Source organism: Phyllosticta capitalensis, assembly GCF_038381095.1.
Source record: "Phyllosticta capitalensis strain CBS 128856 chromosome Unknown BKA78scaffold_3, whole genome shotgun sequence".
Taxonomy (NCBI): Eukaryota; Fungi; Ascomycota; class Dothideomycetes; order Botryosphaeriales; family Phyllostictaceae; genus Phyllosticta; species Phyllosticta capitalensis.
In genome coordinates this window covers 2419263-2445329 of record NW_027117441.1, presented here as the reverse complement: position 1 = coordinate 2445329, position 26067 = coordinate 2419263, and the positions used below count along the sequence as shown (strand labels likewise).

The window sequence follows — 26067 nt, the reverse complement described above, 5'->3', positions numbered from 1 at the left end:
TACCATTTTGAGCGTCCAAGCTACCGCTTCGAGCCATTTGGTGATCTGCTTACTCTACTGACGCGACTAATTGTTTCACTTCCAGATTTCAGGGCTTCGCTCGGCTCGGTCGACGTTCGGGAAGAGGTATCCCTTGAAGCATTAAAAAGAGTTGCTCCACGCGCCGGTAACGGTTCCAGCCTCCAGGATCCTTTCGTGATCCTCTACAGCGGTCGTTCCTCCGCATTTTCGTCTCCAGCCCATGGGCGGATCTGCCGTGTGCGGGGTCACCCAAATCGAACCTCACGTTCCCAGCATGGAAAGAGCTCTGCTCTGGTGCTGACCGATGATGGGGTTGACTCGTTGCACCACATGATTCATTTTGACTCCCCTTCATCTCAACTCTGTCAAGCCTCAAGCAAGCTTTGCTTGTCCCGGTCTTCCAAGCCACTTGTTTCTGGACCGCAACCTGGATATGCCTGTCAACATCTACCACCAACTCCAACCACCAGCCACGACCAAAACAAACGTGCTTTCTTTTGAAACTCAACTCCAGCTCCATCAAGATTCGAATTGTGGCCCCTTCTTGACTCGACATTTTTTGATTTTCTGCTCAAGGCTTTGACGTGTCACAACTTGCAAGCGAGGCCACGTACAGACGGATGGCTCGTGTTCATCAACTCTTCCCGACGTGACCTGAGGCCATGTCGATGCAGCTAGAGGAGTTCTTCACACGTGCAGCCAATGGTGGTGCCAGACTGCTCCAACAACCCCCCCTATCACGATTGTACGATTCATGTGCTCTGCGCCGCACATAATGACGCTGGCGGAAAAATTTGGCAGTTTGCGCCTCGGTTCAAGACAATGGACCCATCTGCTCTGCAAAGGGCCAGCAACCGCACCAGGCTCGACGGAGACTTGCGAAATTGCGACAGACGAATAATCCTCGACGGCTGTGTTTTCATCTCGGACCGCGTTTGCTGGATTCCGAAGGGCGAGAACAAGTGCGCGTCTCCCACGTCTTCGAAGAAAAAGTTGCAAACGCATCGCAGCATCGGCGACTTTGTCGACTGGCGACTGAGCTTCGGGAGAACCGAGCTCGTGGTTCGCAGTGCTGGCTCCGACTTTGACGTCGGGCCGGACGCAGGAGCGCAGCGCAGTCTGCACGTCGACGGACGGACTCGACTTGATCCCACCATCGTGGTAGTGCGGCCGCGAATGCTATTGGCTGTGTTTTCCGTCAACGAAATACAGGATGTTCAAAGACGCCTCAATGATGCGCAACCGAATGTCGGATAGATGGGCAACCGTTGTTCCCGCAGACCGTTGTCGAGTAAAGCATGTGTTCCGGAAACGCTTGCAAGGGGAGCGCGTGCTCTCCACCAGGCACACCTCGACGTATTCCGCACAAGTCCCTGCATATCTTTCCTGATTCATGCCGACCCAGACAAACGGAGTGGAGTCTGCATGGAAGAAAACGTGACCGCCTCCGCCGCGATCTTTTCAACGTCTATGGATGGTCCTTGTATCCTGGCCCTTTAAGGGGTCGACAGGTCCACACTGGTTCGTCATCCAGACTATCAACCAGTCGTGGAAGGGATTTGTAAAGCTGTGCCACCCATTTTCACCGCAACAGAGCCACGATCATTAATCAAACTGAGAAATCATCGTCTTGCCTGGCAGCACGACCACGAGGTGATGGGCATGACATTTGGCAACGTGGGGCCGCGCAACAGCACAACATCTGATGAGGAGGGAGGATTTCGCCGCAGCGGACGAGCGGACGCCAAGCCCGTCGTTGGACCCCGAGCAAACCAAGGGGCTCGAGTGTCGGACAACGAGGCCATGATTGACAAAGTCCATCCAACAAGATGAAGCGTCAGCCAGCCGGAGCACAGCGAGTCGCAGCCGCGACGGAGGTGGGAACAGGTTCGTCAATGGTGTGCGCAAGGATTCGCATGACAGCTGTCATCAGATTTGTATGTCGAAGCCATGACGATTCTCGGCAAGCCCATTTTCCCCAGACTGAAAGCAGCGCGGTCGATCGGGCTTCCGTGCGCCCGGGCGGCCTGAGAAATAAGCCGGCTGCGAAGTGGGACGTCGACCAGTCGTCGCCAGCTGCGAGCGCCCACTCACGCACTCGTAGGGAAAGTTGTGCAGCCAGCCTGCCCTTTTTATCCGCACCGTACGAGTATCCCGGTCTGGCCGACTCGAGTGCCGTCTGGGGGGTGCTCGCGCGAACGTGGAGCCCGTGTACCACGCTAGCTAGCCTGTGGAGCGCAGCGAGCACGCAGCTTCCACCATCCATGCCATTCCTCTATATATTGCACGACCCCACCGTCCAGGATGCCCAACCTGGTGTCACCTCCGTCTAAGCTCACCTAGGGTCAATTGGGGACTGTCTGAATCGCAGGACCCCTTGCAAGGCATAGTGCCCGCTCCTTATATCGACCTGCTCCTCGTCTACCACCAAACCATCTCCTTCGCACAGGCAATTCTGAAAAATGGCTACCACAGAGCAGGTAAGTTGTTTGAGCTCTTCGCCGTTCAATTCTAACTCCAGCAGGCTGTTCCCGTCAACAAGGAGACCAATGGCAGCAGCGCCATTGACCATGCTGTCACTCCCCCCAAGCAACGGGTGCCCTACGACTATGGCGGAAACCCGCTCGCTCACGTCGCAACCAACGACCCGGAGCTGCGTCTGCCAGCCTTTGGCGGAGAGTTCCAGCCTGGACTGTACCGGGCGCCCAAGAACAACTTTGCCAACCCGGCGCCGCTTGGTCTCTCGGCTTTCGCGCTGACGACGTTCGTCCTGTCGCTCATCAACCTCAAGACCAGGGGCATTGCCGAGCCCAACATTGTCGTCGCGCTGGCCTTTGGCTACGGCGGCCTCGTCCAGCTGTGTGCCGGCATGTGGGAAATGGCCGTCGGCAACACCTTTGGTGCCACGGCGCTGTCGTCGTATGGTGGTTTCTGGCTTTCGTTTGCCATTGTCTTGACGCCGGGTGGTTTTGCCATTGTTTCGCAGCTCGAGGGGACGTATAGCGACGCAACAGCGACGCCAGACACGGCGCAGTTCCTCAACTCGTTTGGTCTCTTCCTGATGGTTTGTTTTCGGTTTCCCCCTTGAAACCACCCGCGCTGACTCGTGTCCAGGGGTGGTTCATCTTCACCTTCATCCTGCTCATCTGCACGCTGCGGTCAACCGTCGCCTTCTTCTTCCTCTTCTTCACGCTCGACATTGCCTTCCTCATGCTCGGCATTGGCTACCTGGAGAACAGCACCGGCGCCCCCAACTCCAAGTGCATCAAGGCGGGCGGCGTCTTTGGCCTCCTCGCCGCCTTCGCCGCGTGGTACAATGCCCTGGCTGGTATTGCCGACTCGAGCAACAGGTACGTTGACCTTGAATCGCCCTGAACCTACGCATCAGAACCTAACAACCTTTTCCCAGCTTCTTCGTGATACCCGTTGCGCACTTCCCCTGGTCCGACAAGGGCCGCGAGCGTCGCGCCAAGGTCGACAACGCTGCGGCCCGCGCCGAGCAGGCTGTCTAGTCGCTCCGTCTCTGTTTCCCATTGTTATATATCGTCGTCGTAGTAGCAGTAGTTGCCCATCATCATCAACGGCATGCCAGTTGGCCGAGGCGGAGATGTTGGCAATTTCTCCGTCCTCTGGGATCGTTTAGCTGGCTGATTGGCTAGAATTGTAATGTATATTTTTACTCATTTGCGCGTCCCTCTCATCCTCTTGCCTTGCGGACCGAGCGATGTGCGGACGACCCATTTTTCGTACTTGGAATTGCGCGTGTACGGTACCTACCTACTCCTGGCCGGACGCGACTCGACTCGACCGGACTGGACTGAAAGACAGGTACCAGGTTCCAGTAGCGTTTGCGGGGAAAGAAGCAAGCCACGGAGCTAACCCACCCACACACCCACCTTGCTCCCACGCCGTCCCCCGGCGCTATCCGTCGTCGGTGGCGCGTTGGCTTCATGATGTCAAGATTCCAAACTTTTGTCTTCCTGTCCGTACTCTGTTGTGTTTTTAAGATTAGCATCACTGAATGCCCTTTCCGCCGTCGTCACTGTTGACTCGATCTACTGCTCAACCCCGGATGCAACTTGCTATATAGTCAGCCATTCATTCGGGCACCATTGCCATGGTGTAAATCCCACCTCGCACACCTCGCGCACGCAGGAGCAAGAGCGTGAGTGCGCGGTGTTTGCTTTACCCCAGACGAGCAGTCAGCTCCGGCGGTCGTGGTGGGGGCCCTCCAAGTCGCTTAAGCAAGGCCGAATCCGAACTGCCAATGCTTAGTTGCTTAGCTGCAGCTTTAGCTAGCCTTGGAGTACCCGCTCTTTCGAGAAGTATTGCAGCGCATCCGCGTCCCTCGGTCCGCCCGTAGTCTAGGTACTGTGCACGGGCTAGTCACCCAAGTCTCTGGGCTGGGCTGGATGCCGGAGTGCGGAATGACTGCATTGACGTACTACTGACAGCGTGGTGGGTATGGATGCGCAGTGTTTGCTTGGTGACTAGATTGCATGCAGCGCGTGCTTGGTGGGTTGAAGTGTTGTCCTGCACTGTTCATACTGAGATATTGTACTGTACTGTACGATCCAAATCCCACGCGCGCAACGTTGAAGTCATACCCGCCGCGTCGACAGCAACCCACCGCCATGCAGGACGGCCTCGCCCGTGGGGTGCTGGGTGGGTAGGCGCGCGCTCGGATGGGCGGGTCCGTCTGACGTCTTGACCTGCATGTCGACAGCGCGTGGATGCGCTGAGTGCTGACATTATCGACGCACGTTGACATTGCTGCTGACATGCCTTGCGGGTCGAGGGACTTGGGGCGCAGGCGGCTGCGGTCAGTCTGACTCTTGATTCTGCCCATTTTGCTACTACTGCAACCTTCGGATCGAAAGAGTCACAAACAAAACGTGTGGGCCAAGGCAACCAAGCGCGCTGTGCTCAGTCCTACGGCGGATAAAGGCAGGAGCGGCGGGTGTTGTGGTATTGACGGTATTTGTGACGCTGTAGCGCCGTCCTGTAGCATGGCTATGTAGACTGTACAAAAAGAATCGTGGCATCCCGTACAGCGACCGTGGTACATACGAGGTGAGTGGAGCCAAAGTCTTGGATTGCGGGGAAGCACAGCCCAGCCAGCCCTACGTTCCCAACATGCGGCCTTGCAGGCGCATGCGGAAAGACCGAGGCTTGGTAGCAAAAGTTGTGGCACACGCACGAGGGACCCTCCATCTTGCAGTGTGCGGTCAAGGAGTTTTCGAGCGCGGTCTGCGTGTACAGCAAGAATGTGACAAATTCCCTTGCGCAGAGGTTCAAAAGAGCATTTAAAAACTTCGACGCGAAGATTTTGGACCCAGTTGAAGTTGTATATGCCTTGATTTTTGCTGCCAAGCCTCAACCCCTAGGCACCGTGTGACTTTTCCCCGAACGCCCCTTGCGTTTTTGCGCCGGAGAGAATGGGCAAAATAGTGGAGACTTGAAGAATAACGGCAAGCGCTAGAGTCCGGTGTGCGTGGATGCGAGGATCGTGTGAGACGAGAGTCAGAACAGACTTGGCCTGGAGTGCTCCGGCGCAGCAGCGCATTGCGGACAGATGGATGGATAGATGGGCAGACGGACGAGCGGCGCGCTGCATATCACACGCCTGGTAGGTGGTCTGGTGGAGGATTCATTCGCATTTCCCTTTGCTTGACATACTTGTTGGCAAGCTCTTGTTTCTCATTTCTTTTGTTTACCTGCTGCGCGTGTCCGGGAAGGACGAGGGCGCAGAGGGAGTGGCTCTTTTCATCGGCCATGTCATGAAGGAGGTTAGGTACACGCGAGCCGGACTCCAGCTGAGACCATACCCCTTTATGCAGCCTCCGCGCTTTCAACCAGCCACTTCTTTGAGATGACCTCGACGCACCATCACAATCGAGGCTTAAAGGCGTGTTTGCCCTTCGCGGCGGGAGGCGCCTTTTGGGCAAGTTGTCCTCGTCTTGGCAAGTGTTGCCCGCTTCTTTTTGCCCATGCCCGTGGATATCCCACCGTACCAATATACAGTTGCAAAACGCTGCCAATCACTGTTGGCTGCGCGCCGCTGCTCGCTCCTCTTCTTCTGGTGTCTTTGTACTCAGCTGTAGTGCGTGGATGCCGCCTTCTTTGGCCATCTCTTCCTTCATCAAGCCATACACCATCCGGTGTCGTGCTGGCTGCATCTTTCCTTTGAAAGCTTCGGATACGATATTTACGCTGGTAATGGTGAGCGTGGGACAGTGCTGGTGGTACGTGGTAGCTCATACCGAAAGTGTGTCTGTCACCATCAGTAGCTGGGACAGTGGCGGCGTGGATTGCTACGGTACCTCCTTGGAAGTGCTGCCCTGCATGGCCTTGTGGTGTGCATGGAGATGCGAGTCGTTGTGTACCTCAAGCTTGGCCGGCTTCAGAGTCTCGGTGATCTGTCGTGGAAGCCGTTAGCCAGTTGATGGCCGGCGGCTTCGCGTTGGTCACCTTTGCGCGCAGGGTGTCCTCCATCGGGGTCATTGATTGCGCCATGGTTGACATTTGCCTCAGGGCGGTCGAGCGCAAGTTCAGGGCGCGGGGCAACATGTGGATGATCGGCGAGAGCGAGTGCTGACTGTCGAGATGGTGGTTTGAGGCGGATCGGAGTGGATGACAAGGGATCCGCTCGGAAAAGATGGCAATGACGCAGGGCCGCGGACTGCACTTCCTTGTCCGCCCAACAATTTTCTTTCCCAAACGTCTGTTTTCCAACAACTGTCTGTCTCTCTTGAATGCGACAACGGAACGCTGTGCTCGTCGGCATCTAGTTTTGTCTCCGTATCTGCAGAGCGGCCCCAACAGACCCACTAACGTCGGCGAAGCAGCTATGGCGCCGACGGTCTGCACGTAATCATCGACTATCCCTTCCGCCTCTTAATCGCGTTTCACCCCCGTCCCGTCGCCATGTTTGGGCGTGTTGCTCGGACACTTGCGCATTCTCCAATTCGCTTCCTCAGCACTCATTCCCGCTTGCGCCCAGTCAATCCGCTTGCAGCATTCAGAATGGTGTCGACTCTGCCAAAACTTCCAGTTTTCCAGGCCCTGGCCACTCACGATCCTTTGAGCACTGCCGTGGTACATTCGCTTTCCGGACGGACCTTCACCTATGGCCAATTGGTACACGACACCGCCCAGGCAAAGGAGCGGTTACAACAGCAGGCCAATGGCAAGAGCTTGGATGGCGAAAGAATAGCGTTCCTCGTCGAGAATGGCTATGACTACGTGGGTGCGCTTTACATGGAATCGAATCTTGGTTGTACTGCGCTGACATGTCGCAGTAACACTCCTGTCAATCCTCGCCTCCGGTGCCATCGCTGTGCCCATGTCTCCCGCGTTTCCCGTGCACGAGTTACAATACATTGTGGACCAGAGCGGCGCCCTTATGCTGCTGGCGTCGGGCAAGTTTCAGGCAACGGCGCAGGATGTTTTGCGGGAAGGGCTGGAGCATACCCCGATTTCAGCACAGTTGGAGAAGCGCTTCGAAGGCTCTCAAAGTTATGAGCGGGTAGAGCTCGAGGTGGCGGATCCCAAGGGTGGCATGATGTTGTACACTTCGGGGACAACAAACAGACCGGTATGTATGGTGTACAATTTGGCGGACGTTCTGACGTGAAGCAGAAAGGAGTCTTGATCCCAGTGTCGACATTGACGGCGCAAGCCCTTTCCCTCTGCAAAGCCTGGGAATACAGCCCACAAGACCGTCTCCTGCACGCGCTCCCCCTCCACCACATCCACGGCACAGTCAACGCCATCCTCGCGCCCATGTTTTCCGGATCGAGCATCGAATTCATGTTTCCCTTTAACGCAAACCACGTCTGGGAGCGCCTCGGCGCACCTTTCCTACCAAACCAGTCCACTCGCAAGGAGAAGATTACCTTTCTCACCGCCGTCCCGACCATCTACAACCGCCTCCTACACACGCACAAGTCGCTATCCCCCGAACTGCAGGCCGCCACACGGACGGCAACGCAACCCTCAAACTTGCGCCTAAACATTTCCGGCTCCGCGGCGCTACCCACACCGACCAAGGCCGCATGGTCAGAGCTATCAGGGGGTAATGTTCTACTGGAACGATACGGCATGACAGAAGTTGGCATGGCGCTCTCCTGCGGCTTGGACTTTGCAGACCGTGTAGACGGCAGCGTCGGGTGGCCACTCCCCTTTGTCGAAGCGCGCCTCGTCGACACGGAAACGCACGAAGTGATCCACGACGGCGAAGAGCTGACGTCCGAGGGCAAGGAGCGGCAGGGCGAAATACAACTGCGCGGGCCGACCATCTTCCAAGAATACTGGCGCAACGCCGACGCGACGGCCAAAGAGTTCGTCGACGGCGCCGACGGCAAGGGGCGCTGGTTCAAGACGGGCGACGTGGCGGTGCGGCGGGCGGTCCCCAGCGCAGGCAAGAGCACGCGCGCCAGCCAGGCCGACTGGTGCCGTGGCAAGATGTACTTCATCCAGGGCCGCAAGAGCGCCGACATCATCAAGACGGGCGGCGAGAAGGTCAGCGCCCTCGAGGTCGAGCGCGAGCTGCTCTCGCTGCCGCAGGTCGCCGAGTGCGCCGTCGTCGCCCTGCCGTCGGAGCAGTGGGGCCAGCGCGTCGCCGCCGTCGTCGTGCTCACTGAGGAGGGCAAGACGTCCGGCCGTGATGGCAGGCCCTGGAGTCCGCTTGATATGCGCAAGGCGCTGCGCGGCCGTCTGGTCAACTACAAGATGCCGACCGAGATGAAGGTTGTGGCGAGTATCCCAAGAAATGCCATGGGCAAGAGTGAGTCTCGAATCGAAGTGCTGCTGCCAGCTAGCTTGCTAACTTTGGTCACAGTCAACAAGAAGACGCTCGTGGCAGACGTGTTTGCCGGCAGGCCCAAGACGCCGCCGCCTTCGTGATCTTTTTCCATCGGCATGCATCCACGTGTAGAGAAAACACTGATAAAAATTGTAGAAAAAAAGTAGAATAGATTCAAAGCCAATCATGAGATACCCATCGGCTTCATCCGTCATGTCAAGAAGAATGGAGATGTGCAATGTGTATTGTTCAAAGGTTCATATACAGTACACGCCGGGTATCAAATGCTCGAAATCACTTCACTCGCTTCTGCCTCTTCTTGTCCCGTCCCTCCGCCGGCGTCTCTACGCGCTCCACGCTCTCCCTCGGGGTACTAGTGTCTCTCTCGCCCAGCGCGGCCCTCGTGCCCTCCCTCGGCAGCCGCGCCGCAATCTCAACCTCCTCCGCGGGGACGCAGCGATCCATGATTTCCTCCATGTGCTTGCGGACCTGATCAGCAGGCTTGACCCAACGCCAGAGACAGGCCAGGATGGCGGGGTTGTCGGCGCGGAAGCGCACCGTGACGGGCTGGTAGTACTCCTTGAGCGCCTGGTAGTACGTGTTGGAGCGCGACAGCGTGTTCATGGTGGCCAGATCGATCTTTTGCACCTTGAGGAAGGATGCGAGGACCTGGTTGCCGGGGAGGGCTTCGAGGATCGTTTCGCGGGGGAAGAGGAGCCGGTCGCCGTTGGTGTTGAAGTCGATGCAGAGGGCGCGGTAGGTCGGTTGAGGGATTGGAGGCGGTTGAACGGGCTGCGGCGGTGCTTGCTGCGGCGGTGGCTGTGCGGGTCGTGGTTGTTGCTGTTGCTGCTGTGGTGGCGCTGCCGGTGTGGGTGTGGGTGTGGGAGCTGCTGATGTTGGTGGTTGGGGCGGTGGATAGTGACCGAAAGGAGAGGGCTGCGGAGGAGGTGTATAGTACGTCATTGGTGGTTGTTGAGGCATATTTGGTGGAGCTGACGCCGAAGGTGTTGGTTTCGCAGGAGTCGGTGTAGCCGTGGATGGTGGATTTGCTGCCGGTGGAGCATTGCCGGGTCGCGGAGGGGCTGGAGTCTGTTGACCTGGAGTACCAGGAGGTGTTGCGCTAGCAATGTGTGCTGTTGCTGATGGCCTTGCTGGCAGCGGTTGCGCTCTTTGCGGTTGCGGTTGCGGTTGCGCTTGCTGTTGCGCTCTTTGAGCTTGCGCTTGTGCCTGTGCCTTCTTTTGTGCCTCTAGCCGCTCGTTCAGCTCAGTGATATGCCCTTGGAAATACTCCAACTGCTCTTTTGTAGCATCGCCTCTAGCTACGATCTTCATAACATCTCTAAGCTTGTAATTTGTATTCGCCCGTTCGGCCAGCATGTGAATGACTGGATCAGGCGCGGGCTTGGGCGCGGCATTACTGTTCTCGGGAGGACGAGTCGGAGTCGGGCGAGCTGGCGGCGGAGGTTGTGGTTGTTTGGCAGGCGTTTGCTTTGGGGGAGGTGGCGGGTGCTTCGGCGCGGAATTGTATGCTTGATATTTGTATGGATGAGAGGCAGCATAACCACCATGGTACTGTCCTTGGCCCCCGTAGTTTGCTGGTTGATGCGTTGGCGGCTTTGGCTTTGGCGGCGGAGGGCCAGTGTTTTCTCTCATTGTCCAAATAGTAATGTCCCATTGATGCGGATCAATGTAGAGCTTGCAGTTGCCTTCTCTTTTCATTTGCTTGGCCTTGACCGAGTCCTTCTCCTCAACCTCATTCTCGCCCTTGTCCTTGTCTTTATTGTTTTCCTTTTCCTTTTCTCGCTCCTTATGGCCCGGTAGCCTCTTCTTCCCAGCTTTGCTGTAGTATAGTTGGAAGATGCCCGGCGTCATCCATTTCTGTCGCGATCTCTCGAGCGCTGCTTTCAGAACGCCACTAGACACGTCAGCGCATGACCATCATATCAATAAATTCATCAATACCTCTCGGTGACTGTCTGCCACTCCGAGTCCGGCAGGTCCACTGGTTGTGGCTCCTTGAGCTCAGGTATAGGCTGTCCGGGCCCAAGTTTCGTCGGCAGTGGAGGTGGTGCTGGAGTCGCCGACTTTGCGGGCGGGACAGTCTTTTCCTTTGCCGGAGTATGCTTCCTTTTCTCCCTCGTTGGGATTTGTTTGGGCGGCGGCGTGGGTTCAGGCGGAGGATCTGGTTTCTGGTTGCGCGCGGATTTTCTCCGCGTTTCCAATTGCATTTTGGCGATGCGACGGGCGACGGGAAGATGGAAATGGGTCGACGATGATGCGGATAGACGGCAACATCAGTCTATGATTATGGGCGCTTCAAGTGATGGCGGCGACGTAGGAAAGATGAAAATCGGCTCGATGCCAATGTCGCGTGCAACGCGTCATGATGAATTGAGGGAGATGGCGCAGATGGCCAAAAGAAGTTGCCGCGGCGGAAAACCGAACGAGCGGAAGTGGCGCCAAGCTGGACGGACCTCTCTGCTGATCTCCCCCAATCATCCCAGATAACACTCCAATACTTCTCTCCTTGCTTTTCTGGAATTTGTCCATAGTTTTTAGACTGTACAAATTCTCTTTTTCTTTCCTTGGCCCGCATCCTTGATGGAGCAATAGTCGTGGCCCACTGCTGAATTTTTGGACTGCAAGAGCCTTGGAGGCTGTTCCGGGGAAGACGACGATAAGAAAGTGTATGAACAATTTCACTGTTTCCTTCATGGTGTCTTCAGTCTCAAATGATCTCTCCATTATGGTCAGCCATGGGCGTCCGCTGCAAATCTTGCCACGGAACATTACCCAGGCAGCAACTTTTTCTCTCCTTGACTCGTCCACCAAATCCCTAGCCTCATTTCTCACAGCATCAATGATTGACTCGCCTTTGATAGACCATGGTAGCGTACAAGTCCATCCTCAAGGTCGGCTACTTTGGCCTCGCAGCCATCGGAGCCGCATACGCCATTTTCGTCTTCTGCTTGACCAACCCTACTATTCAAAGACAGTACGTCGTTCAGTATCCCTGTCTTGAATAAAGACTGAAATCCTCCGCAGTGCCCTCTACGCCAACAAAATCGTAAGCGGCTGGTGGGTAGAACCAGATAAACCGCAAGCCTACGGATTTGCTAGTATGTAGTTCGTTCTCCTGTCCCTCCTTTGGCCCCAGGCTGACGCTGCGTTCAGAAAACCAAGTCACGCCTTTCAATGTGACAACGCCGGATGGCGAGACGCTGTATGCGTGGCATGTGTTGCCCCTGAACGTGTACGAGAAACATGAGGAAGAGTTACTGGATGAGCCGTCCGGACGGGTCGATAATAGATTTCCGCAGACGAAGGCTTTCAAGCTTCTTGCGGAGGACCCCAAGGCTCGTGTCGTTATAAACTGTAAGATGATTTCCCCTCTCTCGTGTACATTCTCTTTCTAACATGCCGCAGTCCACGGCGTAAGTCTTCGCCCTCATCCACCTCTCCCCCTTTCCAACTAACATCCCCCCTCGCCAGAACGCCGGCAACATAGCACAAGGCTGGCGCACAAGCACCTACCGCAGCCTCGCCACGCTCCCCCACGTCCACATCCTCACGCTCGACTACCGCGGCTTTGGGCACAGCACCGGCACGCCCAGCGAAAGCGGGCTCATCACCGACGGCGCGGCCCTCGTCTCTTACGCCCTAAACACGCTGCACGTCCCACCGCAGCGCATCGTGCTGCTGGGCCAGTCGCTCGGCACCGCCGTCGCGGCCGCCGTGGGGCTGCAGTTTGCGAGCCCGGAGACGGGGTTGGCGTTGTTGCCGGCGCCGCAAGGTGCCGAGGGTGGGGATGCAGAGGCTGCAAAGAACAACTTGCGCGCCCTGAGTCCGGCGGCAGGTGACAACATTCATTTCGCCGGCATCGTGCTCGCGGCGCCCTTCACGAGCCTGCCCCTTCTCGTCGACACGTACCGCATCCTCGGCATCATCCCCGTCCTCTCGCCGCTGCGCCAGTACCCGCGCGTGCAAAACTGGCTGCGCTCGACCATTGTCGACGTGTGGGACACGCAGAGCAGGATCGAGGCGCTGGTCCGTGAAGCCGGTGTTGCGGTAAAAGGGAAGGTCAAGAATGGGCTCCGCCTTCACATTGTCCATGCGAAGAATGACTGGGACATCCCGTTTGCGCATGGGCAGCGTTTGTGGGAGGTGGCGAGCGAGAAGATGGTTGAAGTTGGCGGAGGCAGCGAGGCTGTTCAGGTGATGGAGCGTAGAGTTGAGGCGGACGAAGGGAGGTACGGGATGGTAAGGAGAGTAGCGGATGGGTCGGGCAATGAGGTGAGGATGGATTTGGTGCCGTATGGCGGGCACAACCGTCTCGTCACTTTTGCCACGGTTGCATTGGCTGTGCAGCGCGCCTTTGACGCTGCCGATGCTCTTTAAAGACTGTACGATTTCACCGCCGCATATAGAGAGGGAGTTTAGACAGAAGAGAGGAGTGTGGTATCGCTTTTCCTTGCCTACCCTAGAGAACATGATGAATGTACAGTAGAAATCCCAATCGCCTAGAAACGTTGAATCTGCCAGATCCGTCTAAATGCAACGCGGTCTGCGAATGTCAAATCTATCGTCATACCGGCCGACATCTTGTCTATTTATGCCTATCGGCCTGCGCCTTTTCATACTTTGCAATCAACTCCTTTTGCAGCTGCATTGGCGCGGGAGCGTAGTGGCTGAACTCCATGGAGAACTCGCCCTTGCCTTGGGTGGCGGCGCGGAGCAGAGACGAGAAGCCAAACATGCCGTGCAGACTGCAGTCGGCCTGGAGCTGGAAGTCGTCGGCGCCAATGTCGGTGTCGATGATGTTGGCGCTGCGCTTGTTGAGCAGGCCAACGACGTTGCCCTGGAACTCGACTGGTGCCGAGATGGACGTCTTCATAACGGGCTCCAGGATTTGCGGGCGGCCTTGCAACATTGCCTTGCGGAATGCTTGCTGCACGGCCAAACGGAAAGCGTGTTCGGAAGAATCGACGGCGTGGGTGGCACCATCTTCAATGACCATGGTGTTGCCGAGGACGCGGTGTCCGACAAGAGGACCCTTTTCACAGGCGTCGTTGAAACCCTTTTCACAAGCAAAGAGGTACTTTTCGTCAATGGTTCCACCGACGACGCGCTGCTCAAAGGTGTTCTTGTCGTAGCTGCCGGATGGCTCCATGTATCCAATGACACGGGCGTAGTCACCAGCACCACCAGTCTGCCTCTTGAGGGTGTGGTCGAATTTGACGGGTTCGCTAATGGTCTCACGGAACGCGACCTGAGGTTGACCAACGACGCAGTCGACCTTGTACTCACGACGCATGCGCTCGACGTAAATGTCGAGGTGGAGTTCTCCCATACCAGAGATGATGGTCTGCTGCGACTCGGGGTCGACGTGAACGCGGAAGGTGGGGTCCTCACGCTGGAAGCGGTTCATGGCCTTGGAAAACTGGGTGCCGTCCTTGGTGTTCTTGGGTGAGATGGAGAGCGAAATGACGGGTTCGGGGACGAACATGGAAGACTGGGATTGTTAGCGTTGAGATTGGGACAAGAACTATCCACTTACCATCGAGTACTTGAGCTTGCCGTCGGTAAAGGTGTCTCCGGATGCGCAGTCCACGCCAAAGACGGCGCAGATTTCTCCAGCACCAATCTCTTGCACTTCCTCCATTTCGTTCGAGTGCATACGGACAATCCTGGGGACCTTGATCTTCTTCTCCGACTTGGCGTTGTAGACAAACATGCCCTTCTTCAGAGTACCCTGGTAGACACGAATGTAGGTCAATTGTCCATAGGGAGATTCTTCCAGTTTGAAAGCCAAGCCACAGAACGGCAAAGAGTTGTACGAAACCATCTTGACAGGAGCCTCGTTGCGCTTACGGTCCAGAGCCATGTTGGTAACTTCGGCAGGGTTGGGCAGGTAGTCGCAGACGGCGTCGAGAACCGGCTGGACAGACTTGTCGGCGAGAGCAGAACCCATCATGACGGGGGTAAACTTGAGGCTGATGGTGGCCCGGCGGATGGCGGCCTTCATCTGGTCCAGAGTAGGCTCCTCGCCCTCCAAGAAGAGATCCGCAATCTCCTCGTCCACGTCGGCGAGCGTCTCGATCAGCTTTGCGCGCCTTTCTTGTGCGATCGGGAGGACATCAGCGGGGATTTCATCCGTCTCCCGAATGATTTCGCCGTTCTCTCCCTCGTTGTAAATGGCCTTCATCCGGACCAGATCCACGACACCCTTGAACTCGTCCTCGGCGCCAATGGGAACCTGGATCGCGGCGGCGGGGATCTTGAGCTTGTTGTTGATTTGGTCGACGGCCTTGAATGGGTTGGCGCCCATGCGGTCCATCTTGTTGATGAAGGAAATCCTAGGAACGTTGTACCGACGCATCTGCCTGTCGACCGTAATGGTTTGCGACTGGACACCCGAGACGGCGCAGAGAATCATGACCGCGCCATCAAGCACGCGCAGCGCACGCTCGACCTCAATGGTAAAGTCAATGTGGCCAGGCGTGTCGATCAAGTTGAGGTGGTACTTTTGGTCCTTGCCTTCCTTGTCCTTTTTTACCCAATCGCAGAATGTCGCGGCGGATTGAATGGTGATGCCCTTTTCACGCTCCAGGTCCATCGAGTCCATCTTGGCGCCAACTGCATCTTTACCGCGAACTTCGTGGATTGCCTTGATTCTACCGGTGTAGAACAAGACGCGCTCGGTGGCGGTTGTCTTGCCGGAGTCAATGTGCGCCTAGATGTCGTTAGATGCGGCACAGCTGGTCCTGCTAGAATCTCCCATCTACGCACAGCAATACCAATGTTCCTGACTTTGTCCAAACGAGCGAGTTCGACCGGGTCGAGGTTTTCGACGATTGCCTCTTGGCTGAGTTGGGACGGGTCGTTGAGGGCGGCTTCCAACCTGAGAATTGTAAGTACAATGCGGCAGCTTGCAGGATCAAACTCACACTTGAGCAGCAGCTCCAGACTGCCAGCGCCTGGGCGTCCACAGTCTCGAGCCTGGTGTTTGGGTCACTCCGAGTCGCGGCGAAGCTGGACGCAGCGCAGTGGATGCGCACCGTGTTTGGAGAAGCTGGGACTGGCGGCAGCCATTCCGTGCTCCGGCAGCCAGAGAGCGTGCCGTCGCTGAAGCTTGAGTCCTGATCAAGCCGGTAGCCCTCATCTTGTCTCCAACCCTCTGCGGCGAAAAAGACGAAAGAGTTGCGGGAGTTGGATGCGGAGATCGGCCGGGGAGCATTGACTTGGCCGCCGGGCAACTTTTTTGGCCGCGCCCAACACGGCGGGAGGCGGCAAATCCCTGGAAGTGGATTGGTCGACACGTCGACCATTTTCAATTCAACACCATTTATTCAAGCGACTGTGATTCGTCATAGCATTTATTGTACATCTTGCTAATGCTAGCCTACGTGATTTATACCACGACTCCTCCCATGCAAAGATACACCAAAAATCATAGCATGACGACACCGACTCCACCCGTGTGCTTGTCCGAAGCCACGTTCTTGTCATCCACGCCTCCAAGAAGGGGTGTGGTGCGGTAGTTGTAGAGGTAATAGTGGAGCTGTCCATCACCGGCGCCAAACTTTTGCTCCTCCAAAAACATTGGGTTGTCGAGCAAGGTGAGAGCGTTGAGCACGTCGAATTTGGCCTATATCAGTTAGTAAATGAAATGATTTTGAAGCGAGCGACTCACCTTCTTGGCCAAAATCAGACAGTCCTTCATCAAGGCATTCAATCTAGCCTTGAGCTCCTTCTTCTCGCCCGTGAAAGCCGTCTCCGTGGCATAATAGTAAAGATAGGCGGCCCGCACGTTACGGTTGCCCCTGTCCCTGATGACAGTCGATTCGAGGCAGTAGAAAGAGAAGAAGTCGGTGATCTTGCCACTTGAGGGATCCTCAACCACATATGACCAGACCACCTGCTCGTTGCCCTCCGTCTCCTTGTGGAGAAGCCAGTGCTCAATCTCCTCCTTGCTGAATTCCTGTGCCATTTGGCTGCGCTGGAGGTAGCGGGTAAGCAGATCTTGCACAGCATCGACGTCCTTGACCTGCATGGGGCGAAGGCCCTGGGTGGCTGTCCGCTCCGGAAGCTTGTACTTCATGATCTGGCGCTGCCTGGTCGATCCATGAGGCAGTGGCGAGAATCCAACGTCATACAGCTTCTCCCAGTCAATGCTGCGGTGGTAGTAGCGGCACGTGGCTACAGGAGTTGGGAGGATGACGCCGGCCGTGTAGATGGCCTGGTAGATGCCGTTGAGGTAGCATCGCCGGGTGATCTCCTTGATCAGCGTAGGAGCCAGGCGCTTGGAGCGGAGCTTTTTGTGGACGCAAAGGAAGTTGATTTCGATGCTGTTGACGGTCTTTTCGCGCACGCGCAGTCGGACCGGGACACCAGAGATGAATGCGACAAGCTTGCGGGATGCTGTCGCACGCACGCCGACGTGCCAAATGTCGCGCCAACCAGGAGCCTTGAGCGCCCAGTTGAGGAATGAAGCCGAGTAGTTGAATCGGAACATGGCCTCGCCATCCTCAACGTAGTGGTTCGACAAGAGCTCGTAGACCTCTTGCAGCTCCGCCGTGTCTTGCAGATTCATTGTAACCCACTCAAATCCCTCAACCATGGGTGAAGGCTCCTTGGGCACCCTGTCCACATCAATAATCTTGATCGGGCCATCCTCTGCCAGCTTGCCCTTCTCCTCGAAGCTGGGAACGGGCTGCGTCTGCCAGAACTTGTAGCTCGACATGTCCTTTTGATTCTTGCTGGTTGAAAGCCCAGTCAAGATATCTCCCAAGCTCAGGTTCTTCATCATGTCCATCAATTCTGCTTCGCTTTTGCCGGCGAGTTCGTTTCGCAACGCAGGGTTCATGGAGAGCAACGTCTGCAGCTGCTCCATGTTGAATTGCGACTTGGAGGAACTCGATGATGCCTCGGCGCTCGAGGTGCCCGTCAATGCCTCCTTGAGCTTCTTCTTCTTGCTCTTCTTTTTCTTCTTCTTTGCTGGCGCCGCGCCGTCGGCTGCTCCATTATGCGCCTCGTCGCCGGAGGATTGATCTTCATCGACGTCCTCGACGGTAGGAGAGGTCGCGGCGTCCGTCGCGGGCTGGGCGGTGGCCTTGTCGTCCACGGGCTTCGACTCGCTCGACATGGTGGGTGGTGGGAGGTGGTGAGGGTTGCGTGACTCGGAGGAGGGAAAGGTGTTGAAGACTCGCGGGGTGGTGGGGCTAGTAGCCAGAGTGCTCCTCAACCACTGCGATTCCATGGAAGAGCATGGTCCGAGCTTCAAAATTGATCACAGGGCAAATGACGTGCATACGTTGTACCCCGGCATTCTCTGAATATTTACCATGGTTCAAGTCCCTCACTCACGGTTCGTACAAGTTCGTAGAGGGAGACTCGCGATTCATCATTTGTACTACACAATATCCACCCAAGAGTCCCAAACTTTATCCGCAAATGTCCAATCAGACAATTGCTTGATCATGTACCATTCGCCAGAACCAAATCATCAAGCTCGTGAACCATTAATCAGGGTATCCGCCGCAAAGTAACGCCAGCCATCATCGCTTATCCAACTCTGCGAGATTGCCTCAATTCTCCGGCTCAGTCCGCTCCGTGATGCCGCTTATTCGCTGGGAAGACCTCTCATCTACGGGCGTGGTTGCTGTGACATGGATGCTAGGGAGTCTTTCCACAGGAGGCAGTTGAGGAACACGCGGCTCTACAGGGCTGGTATAGGGAGGCGGCTCTTCCCAACCCGCTTCTTCGTAGCGAGGGGCCTCCTCGGGCGCCGGGATTCTAGCACTACCAAGATCAACTTCAGACGTTGGTGCTAACGTCAGCCTCGAGCCGGAAGGAGAGCGGGTGCGGGAGAGAGTAATAGTCTCGACGGATTCGTTGGGGCCAGGAGCGAGGCTATCGCTCCGCATGGTGTCTGCTGTCGGCCAAATGTCCAGAGAAGCCGCAGTCGAGTTTGAGAGGACAGAGGTGGAGGAAATATCGCGGTGGTGTGTGATTCTACCACTCGAAGGCTGGCTCGCGCCAAATGAGGAGGCTCCATCAAGCAACGGCCGGTTGTCTGATTCAGCGGAATTGGCCCTAATTCGAGATCCATCGTGACGAGCGACTCCAACTTCGGCGTATTGGACTGACGAAACCCGTCGTTCTCTTTGCGCAGTGGCAGCTTGGTGTTCAGCAATGAGCGATGCTGAAAGCAGGCCGCCATTCTCTTGACGTTCGCGAGTTTCTCTGCGCAATCGTGCAATAGTCTCAAAATCACCTCTTTCACGAGCTTCTCGCCTGATGCGTCTTCGATCTTCTCGATCAGCCTGCTCAGCACGCCGCGCTACGCGAATCTGATATAATGATTCCATCTCATCTTCCCGACGAGATTCCTCTTCATCCGCGTTTTCTGGGTGTTCAACGACAACATCAATACCCGCGCGGTCGCCTTCGCGCCCGAGAATCCGCTCGTTTTCGCGTACAGCGGCCGAGTAAGCTGGCAACGTCATGATACTTCTGATTGACGTGTTTCTGTTGATGTCTGCTGTCGCCTCCACCTCTGCTGGTGTTTCCGTGGTTGTCCCAGACATTTCTCGACTGTGGAGGGAACTCTCGGGCCCTCGACGATATTCAGTGTCTTCATTTTGGATCTGGACCTGATATTTGCCCTTGCTCTTCCGCGGGTTCCATTGTTGCAGTTTGCGCTTCAATAAATTGCCTCCCTTATTTTTGGACGTAGGCACGGTGTTTTTGCGGAGCACTCGGAGTCGTAGATAGATGCCGAGAGCGATGGCTAGAAACAGGAATATCACGACGCCCGCCTAGACATGTCAGCGTGAACAGTACGTGTCGAGGCAAGGAGACTTACGACAATCAATGCGCGCCAATCCGTCCCGGATTTGTCCTTGTCATTGTTTGTTTGATCGTTTTGAGAGTTTTGGGGCGGCTCTTGTCGCGGTAATATCACGGAGCGCCGCCTTGTGTCGATGGGTAGCCACATGCTCGAGGTGCGGAGGTACAGGAGCAAGCGCCGAGCGCGAGTAAGACGAGGACGGAGGCAGCTGGGCGGGAAGAGAGGCCTTCCGGAGCTTCGATCAGTCGAGCATCAACGCGAGGCTCAGGCGACAGTCGGATCGGATGGTGGTGGGTAGCGCGAGGAGAGGTTGGTGGTTGTGAGGGTATGGAAAGATGCAAAAGTCGAGCGGCAAGAGCGGATACGTGAATCAAAATAGTAGCGCGAGGTAAGGTCTGTGGAGGAGGGAGGGGGGGCTGAGTTGCAGCTTCTGAGATCCATCTATCTGCGGCCGAGCGTGGCACAGGCAGCCCGTTTCCACTGCCAGGACGCCTGTTGCCGCTGCTGACATGGCCGTCTTTTGCAAATGCGCGCGCCAACGAATGCTGTTCCAAGCCAAATGTCGACTTTTTCTATAAACGCGCTTCAAACAGCTTGCTTCTTCTCTCGGCAATGTGCAGTGTTGATTCCCACAGCTCAAGTTCATCGCGTTATCCCCGCCGATCAACCCCCACCGTGCATTGCGTACTCTTGCTTGGCCTAGGCCTTGGGCGTGCCGGCAACTATCCACCAAACTAGACATGATCCTTTGCCGGTAGAGACGAGCTCCTCACGGTGCTAGTCAGAAAAATGGTAGTGCATAGCGATGGACATGCCCTGCGCAAAGACATGGAATCCTTCATTTCTCTCCATCATGTTGTCGTTTCAAAGCTTCCTACGCACGGTGATGGCTCCTCACGAAATCTGCTCGCCCAGAACATGCATGCGACAGCCAATACCAGGCGCCGTATGCTAGTGGCGATTGATTGTGAAATAAGTTTTGGGCAATCGGCTAAGCCTTGGGGGAGTTGCAAAGTACACGCCTATTCCATGGCGGATGATGCAGTGCTAGCAGCACAACGACCAATGACTTGTTCCGTTTGTTCGTACTGTGTGCGGAGTTTGCAGCAATAAGAGACCAATCGGCCATGCCCGTCTAACGGGGAATCTGGTGATAGCAGTCCACGCGTACAGTCCTTTTGCGTAGGTCTGGGTTGCTCAAGGCATGTGATGAGCTTCGGACGCGTCACGTCTTTGATGAATAATGGGCAGAACGTCTTGTTTGGATTAGGTTTGCGTAAAAGGTATCCTACAGTAAAGTTGAATTGCTTCAAACCAAATGCAAGCAGTTGAATGTGCCGCCTGTGTTGGTCAACATGCAACGTTAGGCCATGATCTTCTATATCGGTCGCCCGGGCTACAGGGAAATGGCTGTTCGTTGTGGACGGTTGACAAGATGGAGCTGAAGTCGGTGACCGGTGTTTTGACGTCGCAGAGACGAACGGTTCGCAAGGCTGACGGGTTCTGGAATAAATGAAGGGTTCTCAAACAAGGGGAAATCGCATGGTGATGCTTGCTGATGTTGCAGGCCAGGGGCAGGTTGGACGGTGGGCAGGTTTGACAAGTGGCGCAGTCCTGTCTGCACCGCCACGGCTCGACTACCCGACGTCCGCGCGCAGATCAAAACGCCATGTCGTCACTCGTCGAACGACTTGGTCAACAGGGAACCCAACTCGAAACGACAAAACATCCTCGTTGGTCATGAGCTCACTCATCGTATTTCCATGACCTGACACTATCCATCCTCAACTCAGACTCGCCCATCACAGCTTACGCCAAGGTGCCGGTCCTTCCGCTGCAGTCATGTCAGCTCTTTCACGATTCTTCTCTCAGCCTCTTGATGTGCAATGGCGAGCAGCTGTCGTAAAACTTCCGCGAGTGGTACCAGATTTGGTCCTGCGCTACACGTCGCCTGATGTCGTCCCTTTTGTCCTATACCTACCATCACGCGGCTCCTACACCATTCCCGTCTATGTCTTTGTGCCTCCATCTCCTCAAGAAGCCTGTCCTGTGATTCTTGACTTTCATGGAGGAGGCTTTGTCCTGGGCAGCTGCCTCGAGCAGGCTCCTTTCTGCGCCCAAGTCTGCAAAGCCCTCGGTGCTGTTGTGATCTCGGTGGACTACAGAATGTAAACACCCCGTTCTTGAAGTTGAACATGCCTTGACATGATATAGGGGCCCCATCGACAAATTTCCGGCAGCGATTGAAGATGCCGAGGATGTCCTGTCGGCCATTCTCGACCCTACATCACATGCCTATGAGCCTCTCCGCGCCGGCATAGTAGAGAATGCAAAGGCCTTGGGTGTCGAGAACATCACCCTCGACACCAGTCGAATCTCTGTTGCTGGATTCAGCAGCGGCGGCAATATTGCTTTGAACCTCGCCCTGAGTATCAAGCCTCCGCAGGTAGAGGAGCCCTGGCCAAGCCGCATTTCCCTTGACCACCCCAAGAAAGTACCGCTCCTGCTCTACTACCCCTCGTTCGACATGAGGCAAAAGCCCTCCGAGCGGACCCGGCCGCCAAAGATGCCTGTTCCGAGTGGGTTCTGGCATTCCAGCTTTGACGTCTTGGCGCCGACATATCTCCCGCGCGATCAGTCGGCCCATCCTCGCGCTTCTCCCGGACTAGCTGACATTCGGGATGGTGGTCTCCATGAGCAGGCGCGCATGTATCTCGTTTTGCCGGAGCTCGACACCCTAGCGGAGCAGAGCGAGAGTTGGGTGAAGAAGGTGCAGGCCGAGGGAAGGGGAACTGACCTCAAAGTGGGGCGTTATGAAGGTTTGAAGCATGGGTGGACTCAGATGCCAGTGAGCTGGTTGAATGAGGAGGAAATGAAGCAGCGGGAGGAGACCTTTCAGACTGCAGTGCGATTTGTGAGGGACACGTGGGAGGGAAAGGAGGTTGAGGCTTCGGCGTTGGGGACGGTGTGATTGAGGAGATGAAAATTGAGTTGTCTCTGGAGTATTCGAGGAGTTGGAGGAGGAAAAAGCTTTACGATTATATGATTGCATCAAGTTGTCCTGTACCGTAGAGATATCTCAATAGTGTTGATGCGGCCACGAATTTTTCGACTGACACGCGACTCCAACGCCAACCATCTTCAACCTCCGCCGACTCCCAAATCATCAAAACCACCAACAACCATGGCCATCTCCTCCAAAGTCGCATTCAAGATTCTCACCGCCCCGCAGTGGGCCGAGTGGCAGCAAACCAAGACCTTCAACGGCGCCTCGATCGACCTCACCGACGGCTATATCCATCTCTCCACAGCGCAGCAGGCTGGCGAAACGTATGCGAAATTCTTTGCCGGCCAGACCGATCTCGTCGTCGCAGAAGTCGACCTTGAGAAGCTCGGCGATACCGTCAAATGGGAGGCATCTCGCGGCGGCGCATTGTTTCCCCACGTCTACGGCTCGATTCCCTCGTCGGCGGTGCTGAGGCATTGGGAGAAGGTGGATGAGGCGCTCTTCAAAGAGTTGGTTGCCCAGGCTTGAGCGTTGCGCCGAATCTGCTGCGGGAGGCTTGCGCGAAACACCAAGGCCGACCTGAGGTTGTGGAATGGGGCTCAAGACATTCGGGGTGCGCTTTCGGGCTGCGCATGTTTTGGCCGCTGCAACACGACAAACGATACACAAAAGCTTTCCGCCCAGGTCGCTGAGGAAGACATTTTTAGCATCTCTCCAAGAGGAGTAGGGCATGAAACTCATTTTTACTGCAGATGCGTCATATTGTCTGCAAAATGTTCAGCCTTGTCAGGAACATACCTTGAGCGATTCTGACGCCGAGTCTCGTGGCTGTCGATTTGCACTCATGCTGTCCGGATTCGGCGAGCTTAGAACAGTGCACCGAATGACTGCCTCTGCCGTCGAAACACGTCTCATGCGATTACTGCTACCGCCTGGCCGTAGCATTCGGCGGCTGGGCAGATATGGGCCTTCCATTCGCCTGCTGCGCCCACGTCAGCCGCCAGCTTGCTCATACGCACATCAAAAAAATATCACAGACTGTCCGCTGTCGGCTTCATGGCGCGAACGAATTTTGTATTTGAATCTAGCCTTCCCAATATGCCCTTCTGCTCCATGGATTCCGCTCTCGCGCCTCATCATGATCTTGACAATCAGCGCGCGAATGATCACTCTTCAGAATTTGCCCCAAATCAATGCGTCTCTGGTCTGGATCGGTCCATTGGCTCTTTTCTCATGTGCGCTCTTGATCTTTGTATTTTTTGTACATTCTTCCTGGAAAACCAGACGACTCCTATCCAAGGAACATGGATGTCAAACCATCAACACCAGGAAGCATTTATCCTACTACGGTCTACTTTTCGGCATTGACTTCATGTACGACAGCTACCGTGCTGCCGCTTCCAGCAAGTTTCTTTCCAACACGTACGCTCTCTACTCGAGGCTCGGCACCACATGGTCAACTCGTATCCTGGGGAACACGGTGATTCAGACTGTCGACCCGGACAACCTCCGCGCTGTGTACAACACCAACTTCCGTGATTGGGGTCTCGGGAACTTTCGAGTGCAGTCCTTCCGCCCACTTCTCGGCCATGGTATCTTTGCAATCGAAGGAGCCGAGTGGCGACGCTCAAGAGATCTTTTGCGGCCAGCATTCGCAAAGAGCGAAGTCATAAACCTTGAAGTGTACGAAAAGCACTTTCGACAGCTTCTCGTGGCCATACCTGGTGCTACGGCAGATGACGGCGTAGTCGACCTACAGCCCCTGTTCTTCCGCCTGACCATGGACTCGGCCACGGAAGTGATATTCGGCAGGAGCATTCACTCTCTGTCGACGGACAAGAAGTACTCGTCCGCAGCAAAGACGCTCGGCGAGGCGTATGAGAAGGCCAAGTCTGAAATCTTCCACAATATTCTTCTTTACCCCTTCGGCAAATGGCGCTGGTGGAGCGGCCTCATGCCTGCTGTAAAGCAGGTCCATGCTTTCATCGACCCGGTTGTTGAGGAGGCCATTGCTACAGCGCAGCACGATCAAGACCTCACGGCGGATGAATTTGGAGAAAAGAGGCCCTACTCCTTCCTCCGCGAGCTTGCGCAAAGGACTACGTGCAAGGAAAAGATTCGCGGCGAACTCCTCAGCGTCCTGCTCGCTTCGCGCGACACGACTGCAGCCCTCCTTTCCAACACAGTCTTCGTCCTCGCGCGCCGACCAGACATTGTCTCGCGTCTCCTCGACGAGCTGGCCCCGCTCGAGGGTCATCCTCCAACATACCCACAACTCAAGAAATTGACGTATCTAGACGCCGTGCTCAAAGAGTGTATGTGCTCATTCTCTCTTTTCATGTTCGCAAGCTCACGCAACCACAGCACTCCGCCTCCAACCCGTCGCCCCAACCAACACGCGCGTCGCGACGCGCGCAACCATCCTGCCACGCGGCGGCGGCCCCGACGGCGCCAGCCCCGTCTACGTCGCGCCCGGCACCCAGGTCGTCACGTCCATCTACGCGCTGCACCGCGATCGGCGATTGTGGGGAGAAGATGCGGATGAGTTTGAGCCCACGCGCTGGCTGCCGCTCGCCGCCAATGCCGCAAACGCAGGATCAGGAGCAGAGGCAGAGGAGGGAGCTCGGCGGCGACCAGGTCCAGCGCATCCGTATGCTTTTCTCCCCTTCCTTGCTGGCCCGCGCCAGTGTCCTGGACAGGGCCTTGCTGTGGCGGAGGCGGGTTATGTGGTTGTGCGGTTGTTGCAGATGTTTTGCGGTGGTGGTGGACGGGCGAGTGCGAACGGTGTCAGGTGTGCGCCGGGCGAAGAGAAGTTTGATTGGGTCGAGCATTTGGCGGTGACTTGCGAGAACAAATTGGGCTGTAGGGTCGTGTTGGGAGGTGTGTAGGTTTGGAGCCTGGTTGTCTGACTGGCGTTGGTGGATTGTGTGATGTTGGTTTGGTGGATGGCGGTGTGTCTCTTTGGCTGTCTGTCTTTTGTATTGGCTTTCTTTTTCACCGTGAACGTTGTGGTTTGATCGGGCTGAGTTGGTGGTTGTAGCATTAGTGCCATTGCTTGTCAAGCAGAGTTGCAAGCATTGTCTCTGGACTGGGTCCAATCACAAGGTTGTCGCCTTGGTGTTGAGCGCCTACCAGTTTTAACAAACTCAAGTTATAGTGGTATTGTCCCGACATTGATTTGCGGACCCACAAGCAAATGCCGCAGAGCCCAAGTACTTAAAGTCGACAAGCTGAGAACTTAAATCTGGATTTTGGACATCTCTCTCCTGAAAACCAAGGCTATGAAGGTCTGCAGGCAAGAGTTCTGACAAGCAAGTTTGTGGATGCTTCCAAATAAGTTCGGAATTTGGTGTCGGTGACCCCGTGAATCGTGCGTAGAGT

At 55.9% G+C, this 26067-nt stretch overlaps 12 protein-coding genes across 12 annotated transcripts; 7 read left to right on the top strand and 5 right to left on the bottom strand.

Moving 5' to 3' along the window:
* Positions 1 to 322: 322 nt before the first annotated feature.
* BKA78DRAFT_105192 (uncharacterized protein) lies at positions 323 to 1564 on the top strand. Its single transcript, XM_066882148.1, has one exon. The coding sequence runs from the start codon at positions 724 to 726 to the stop codon at positions 1276 to 1278; it is 555 nt and encodes a 184-aa protein (XP_066746921.1). The 5' UTR covers positions 323 to 723; the 3' UTR covers positions 1279 to 1564.
* Positions 1565 to 2385: 821 nt separating this feature from the next.
* On the top strand, positions 2386 to 3639 carry BKA78DRAFT_105198 (GPR1/FUN34/yaaH family-domain-containing protein). Its single transcript, XM_066882149.1, has 4 exons — positions 2386 to 2501; positions 2546 to 3085; positions 3136 to 3371; positions 3431 to 3639. Exons 1-4 carry the CDS (start codon positions 2484 to 2486, stop codon positions 3531 to 3533), a joined length of 897 nt encoding a protein of 298 aa, XP_066746920.1. The 5' UTR covers positions 2386 to 2483; the 3' UTR covers positions 3534 to 3639.
* Positions 3640 to 6062: 2423 nt separating this feature from the next.
* On the bottom strand, positions 6063 to 6537 carry BKA78DRAFT_351308 (bola-like protein-domain-containing protein; the record flags this gene model as incomplete). Its single annotated transcript, XM_066891143.1, has 4 exons — positions 6063 to 6234; positions 6285 to 6295; positions 6345 to 6440; positions 6493 to 6537. The coding sequence occupies 4 exons, from the start codon at positions 6535 to 6537 to the stop codon at positions 6063 to 6065; spliced, it is 324 nt and encodes a 107-aa protein (XP_066746919.1).
* Positions 6538 to 7047: 510 nt separating this feature from the next.
* Positions 7048 to 8928, top strand: BKA78DRAFT_330656 (uncharacterized protein; the record flags this gene model as incomplete). The annotated part of the gene is made up of 4 exons (XM_066889799.1): positions 7048 to 7270; positions 7323 to 7618; positions 7663 to 8809; positions 8864 to 8928. The coding sequence occupies 4 exons, from the start codon at positions 7048 to 7050 to the stop codon at positions 8926 to 8928; spliced, it is 1731 nt and encodes a 576-aa protein (XP_066746918.1).
* A 193-nt stretch (positions 8929 to 9121) lies between these two features.
* BKA78DRAFT_293993 (uncharacterized protein) lies at positions 9122 to 11055 on the bottom strand (the record flags this gene model as incomplete). The annotated part of the gene is made up of 2 exons (XM_066886284.1): positions 9122 to 10742; positions 10790 to 11055. 2 exons carry the CDS (start codon positions 11053 to 11055, stop codon positions 9122 to 9124), a joined length of 1887 nt encoding a protein of 628 aa, XP_066746917.1.
* A 657-nt stretch (positions 11056 to 11712) lies between these two features.
* BKA78DRAFT_293992 (Alpha/Beta hydrolase protein) lies at positions 11713 to 13225 on the top strand (the record flags this gene model as incomplete). Its single annotated transcript, XM_066886283.1, has 5 exons — positions 11713 to 11822; positions 11873 to 11946; positions 12002 to 12202; positions 12254 to 12261; positions 12320 to 13225. 5 exons carry the CDS (start codon positions 11713 to 11715, stop codon positions 13223 to 13225), a joined length of 1299 nt encoding a protein of 432 aa, XP_066746916.1.
* A 104-nt stretch (positions 13226 to 13329) lies between these two features.
* Positions 13330 to 15611, bottom strand: BKA78DRAFT_105146 (P-loop containing nucleoside triphosphate hydrolase protein). Its single transcript, XM_066882146.1, has 2 exons — positions 14385 to 15611; positions 13330 to 14339 (listed from the first exon to the last, which is right to left on the bottom strand). Exons 1-2 carry the CDS (start codon positions 15450 to 15452, stop codon positions 13434 to 13436), a joined length of 1974 nt encoding a protein of 657 aa, XP_066746915.1. The 5' UTR covers positions 15453 to 15611; the 3' UTR covers positions 13330 to 13433.
* A 666-nt stretch (positions 15612 to 16277) lies between these two features.
* On the bottom strand, positions 16278 to 17972 carry BKA78DRAFT_330654 (acyl-CoA N-acyltransferase; the record flags this gene model as incomplete). Its single annotated transcript, XM_066889798.1, has 2 exons — positions 16278 to 16475; positions 16521 to 17972. The coding sequence occupies 2 exons, from the start codon at positions 17970 to 17972 to the stop codon at positions 16278 to 16280; spliced, it is 1650 nt and encodes a 549-aa protein (XP_066746914.1).
* Positions 17973 to 18414: 442 nt separating this feature from the next.
* Positions 18415 to 19826, bottom strand: BKA78DRAFT_293989 (uncharacterized protein; the record flags this gene model as incomplete). The annotated part of the gene is made up of 2 exons (XM_066886282.1): positions 18415 to 19647; positions 19695 to 19826. 2 exons carry the CDS (start codon positions 19824 to 19826, stop codon positions 18415 to 18417), a joined length of 1365 nt encoding a protein of 454 aa, XP_066746913.1.
* Positions 19827 to 21521: 1695 nt separating this feature from the next.
* BKA78DRAFT_248224 (alpha/beta hydrolase fold-domain-containing protein) lies at positions 21522 to 22650 on the top strand (the record flags this gene model as incomplete). Its single annotated transcript, XM_066884368.1, has 2 exons — positions 21522 to 21847; positions 21894 to 22650. The coding sequence occupies 2 exons, from the start codon at positions 21522 to 21524 to the stop codon at positions 22648 to 22650; spliced, it is 1083 nt and encodes a 360-aa protein (XP_066746912.1).
* A 213-nt stretch (positions 22651 to 22863) lies between these two features.
* Positions 22864 to 23214, top strand: BKA78DRAFT_351300 (uncharacterized protein; the record flags this gene model as incomplete). The annotated part of the gene is made up of 1 exon (XM_066891142.1): positions 22864 to 23214. The coding sequence occupies one exon, from the start codon at positions 22864 to 22866 to the stop codon at positions 23212 to 23214; it is 351 nt and encodes a 116-aa protein (XP_066746911.1).
* Positions 23215 to 23848: 634 nt separating this feature from the next.
* On the top strand, positions 23849 to 25574 carry BKA78DRAFT_248036 (cytochrome P450; the record flags this gene model as incomplete). Its single annotated transcript, XM_066884345.1, has 2 exons — positions 23849 to 25001; positions 25051 to 25574. The coding sequence occupies 2 exons, from the start codon at positions 23849 to 23851 to the stop codon at positions 25572 to 25574; spliced, it is 1677 nt and encodes a 558-aa protein (XP_066746910.1).
* Positions 25575 to 26067: the final 493 nt, after the last annotated feature.

Bases quoted from the DNA above. Each gene is read 5' to 3' on its own strand.
- BKA78DRAFT_105192 (XM_066882148.1), top strand. From the start codon at position 724: ATGGTGGTGCCAGACTGCTCCAACAACCCCCCCTATCACGATTGTACG.
- BKA78DRAFT_105146 (XM_066882146.1), bottom strand. From the start codon at position 15,452: ATGGACTCGATGGACCTGGAGCGTGAAAAGGGCATCACCATTCAATCC. The intron at 14,340-14,384 runs GTAAGTGGATAG...TAACAATCCCAG, and splicing joins GCAAGCTCAAGTACTCGATG to TCTTCCATGTTCGTCCCCGA.
- BKA78DRAFT_105198 (XM_066882149.1), top strand. The intron at 3,086-3,135 runs GTTTGTTTTCGG...ACTCGTGTCCAG, and splicing joins CGTTTGGTCTCTTCCTGATG to GGGTGGTTCATCTTCACCTT. The intron at 3,372-3,430 runs GTACGTTGACCT...ACCTTTTCCCAG, and splicing joins ATTGCCGACTCGAGCAACAG to CTTCTTCGTGATACCCGTTG.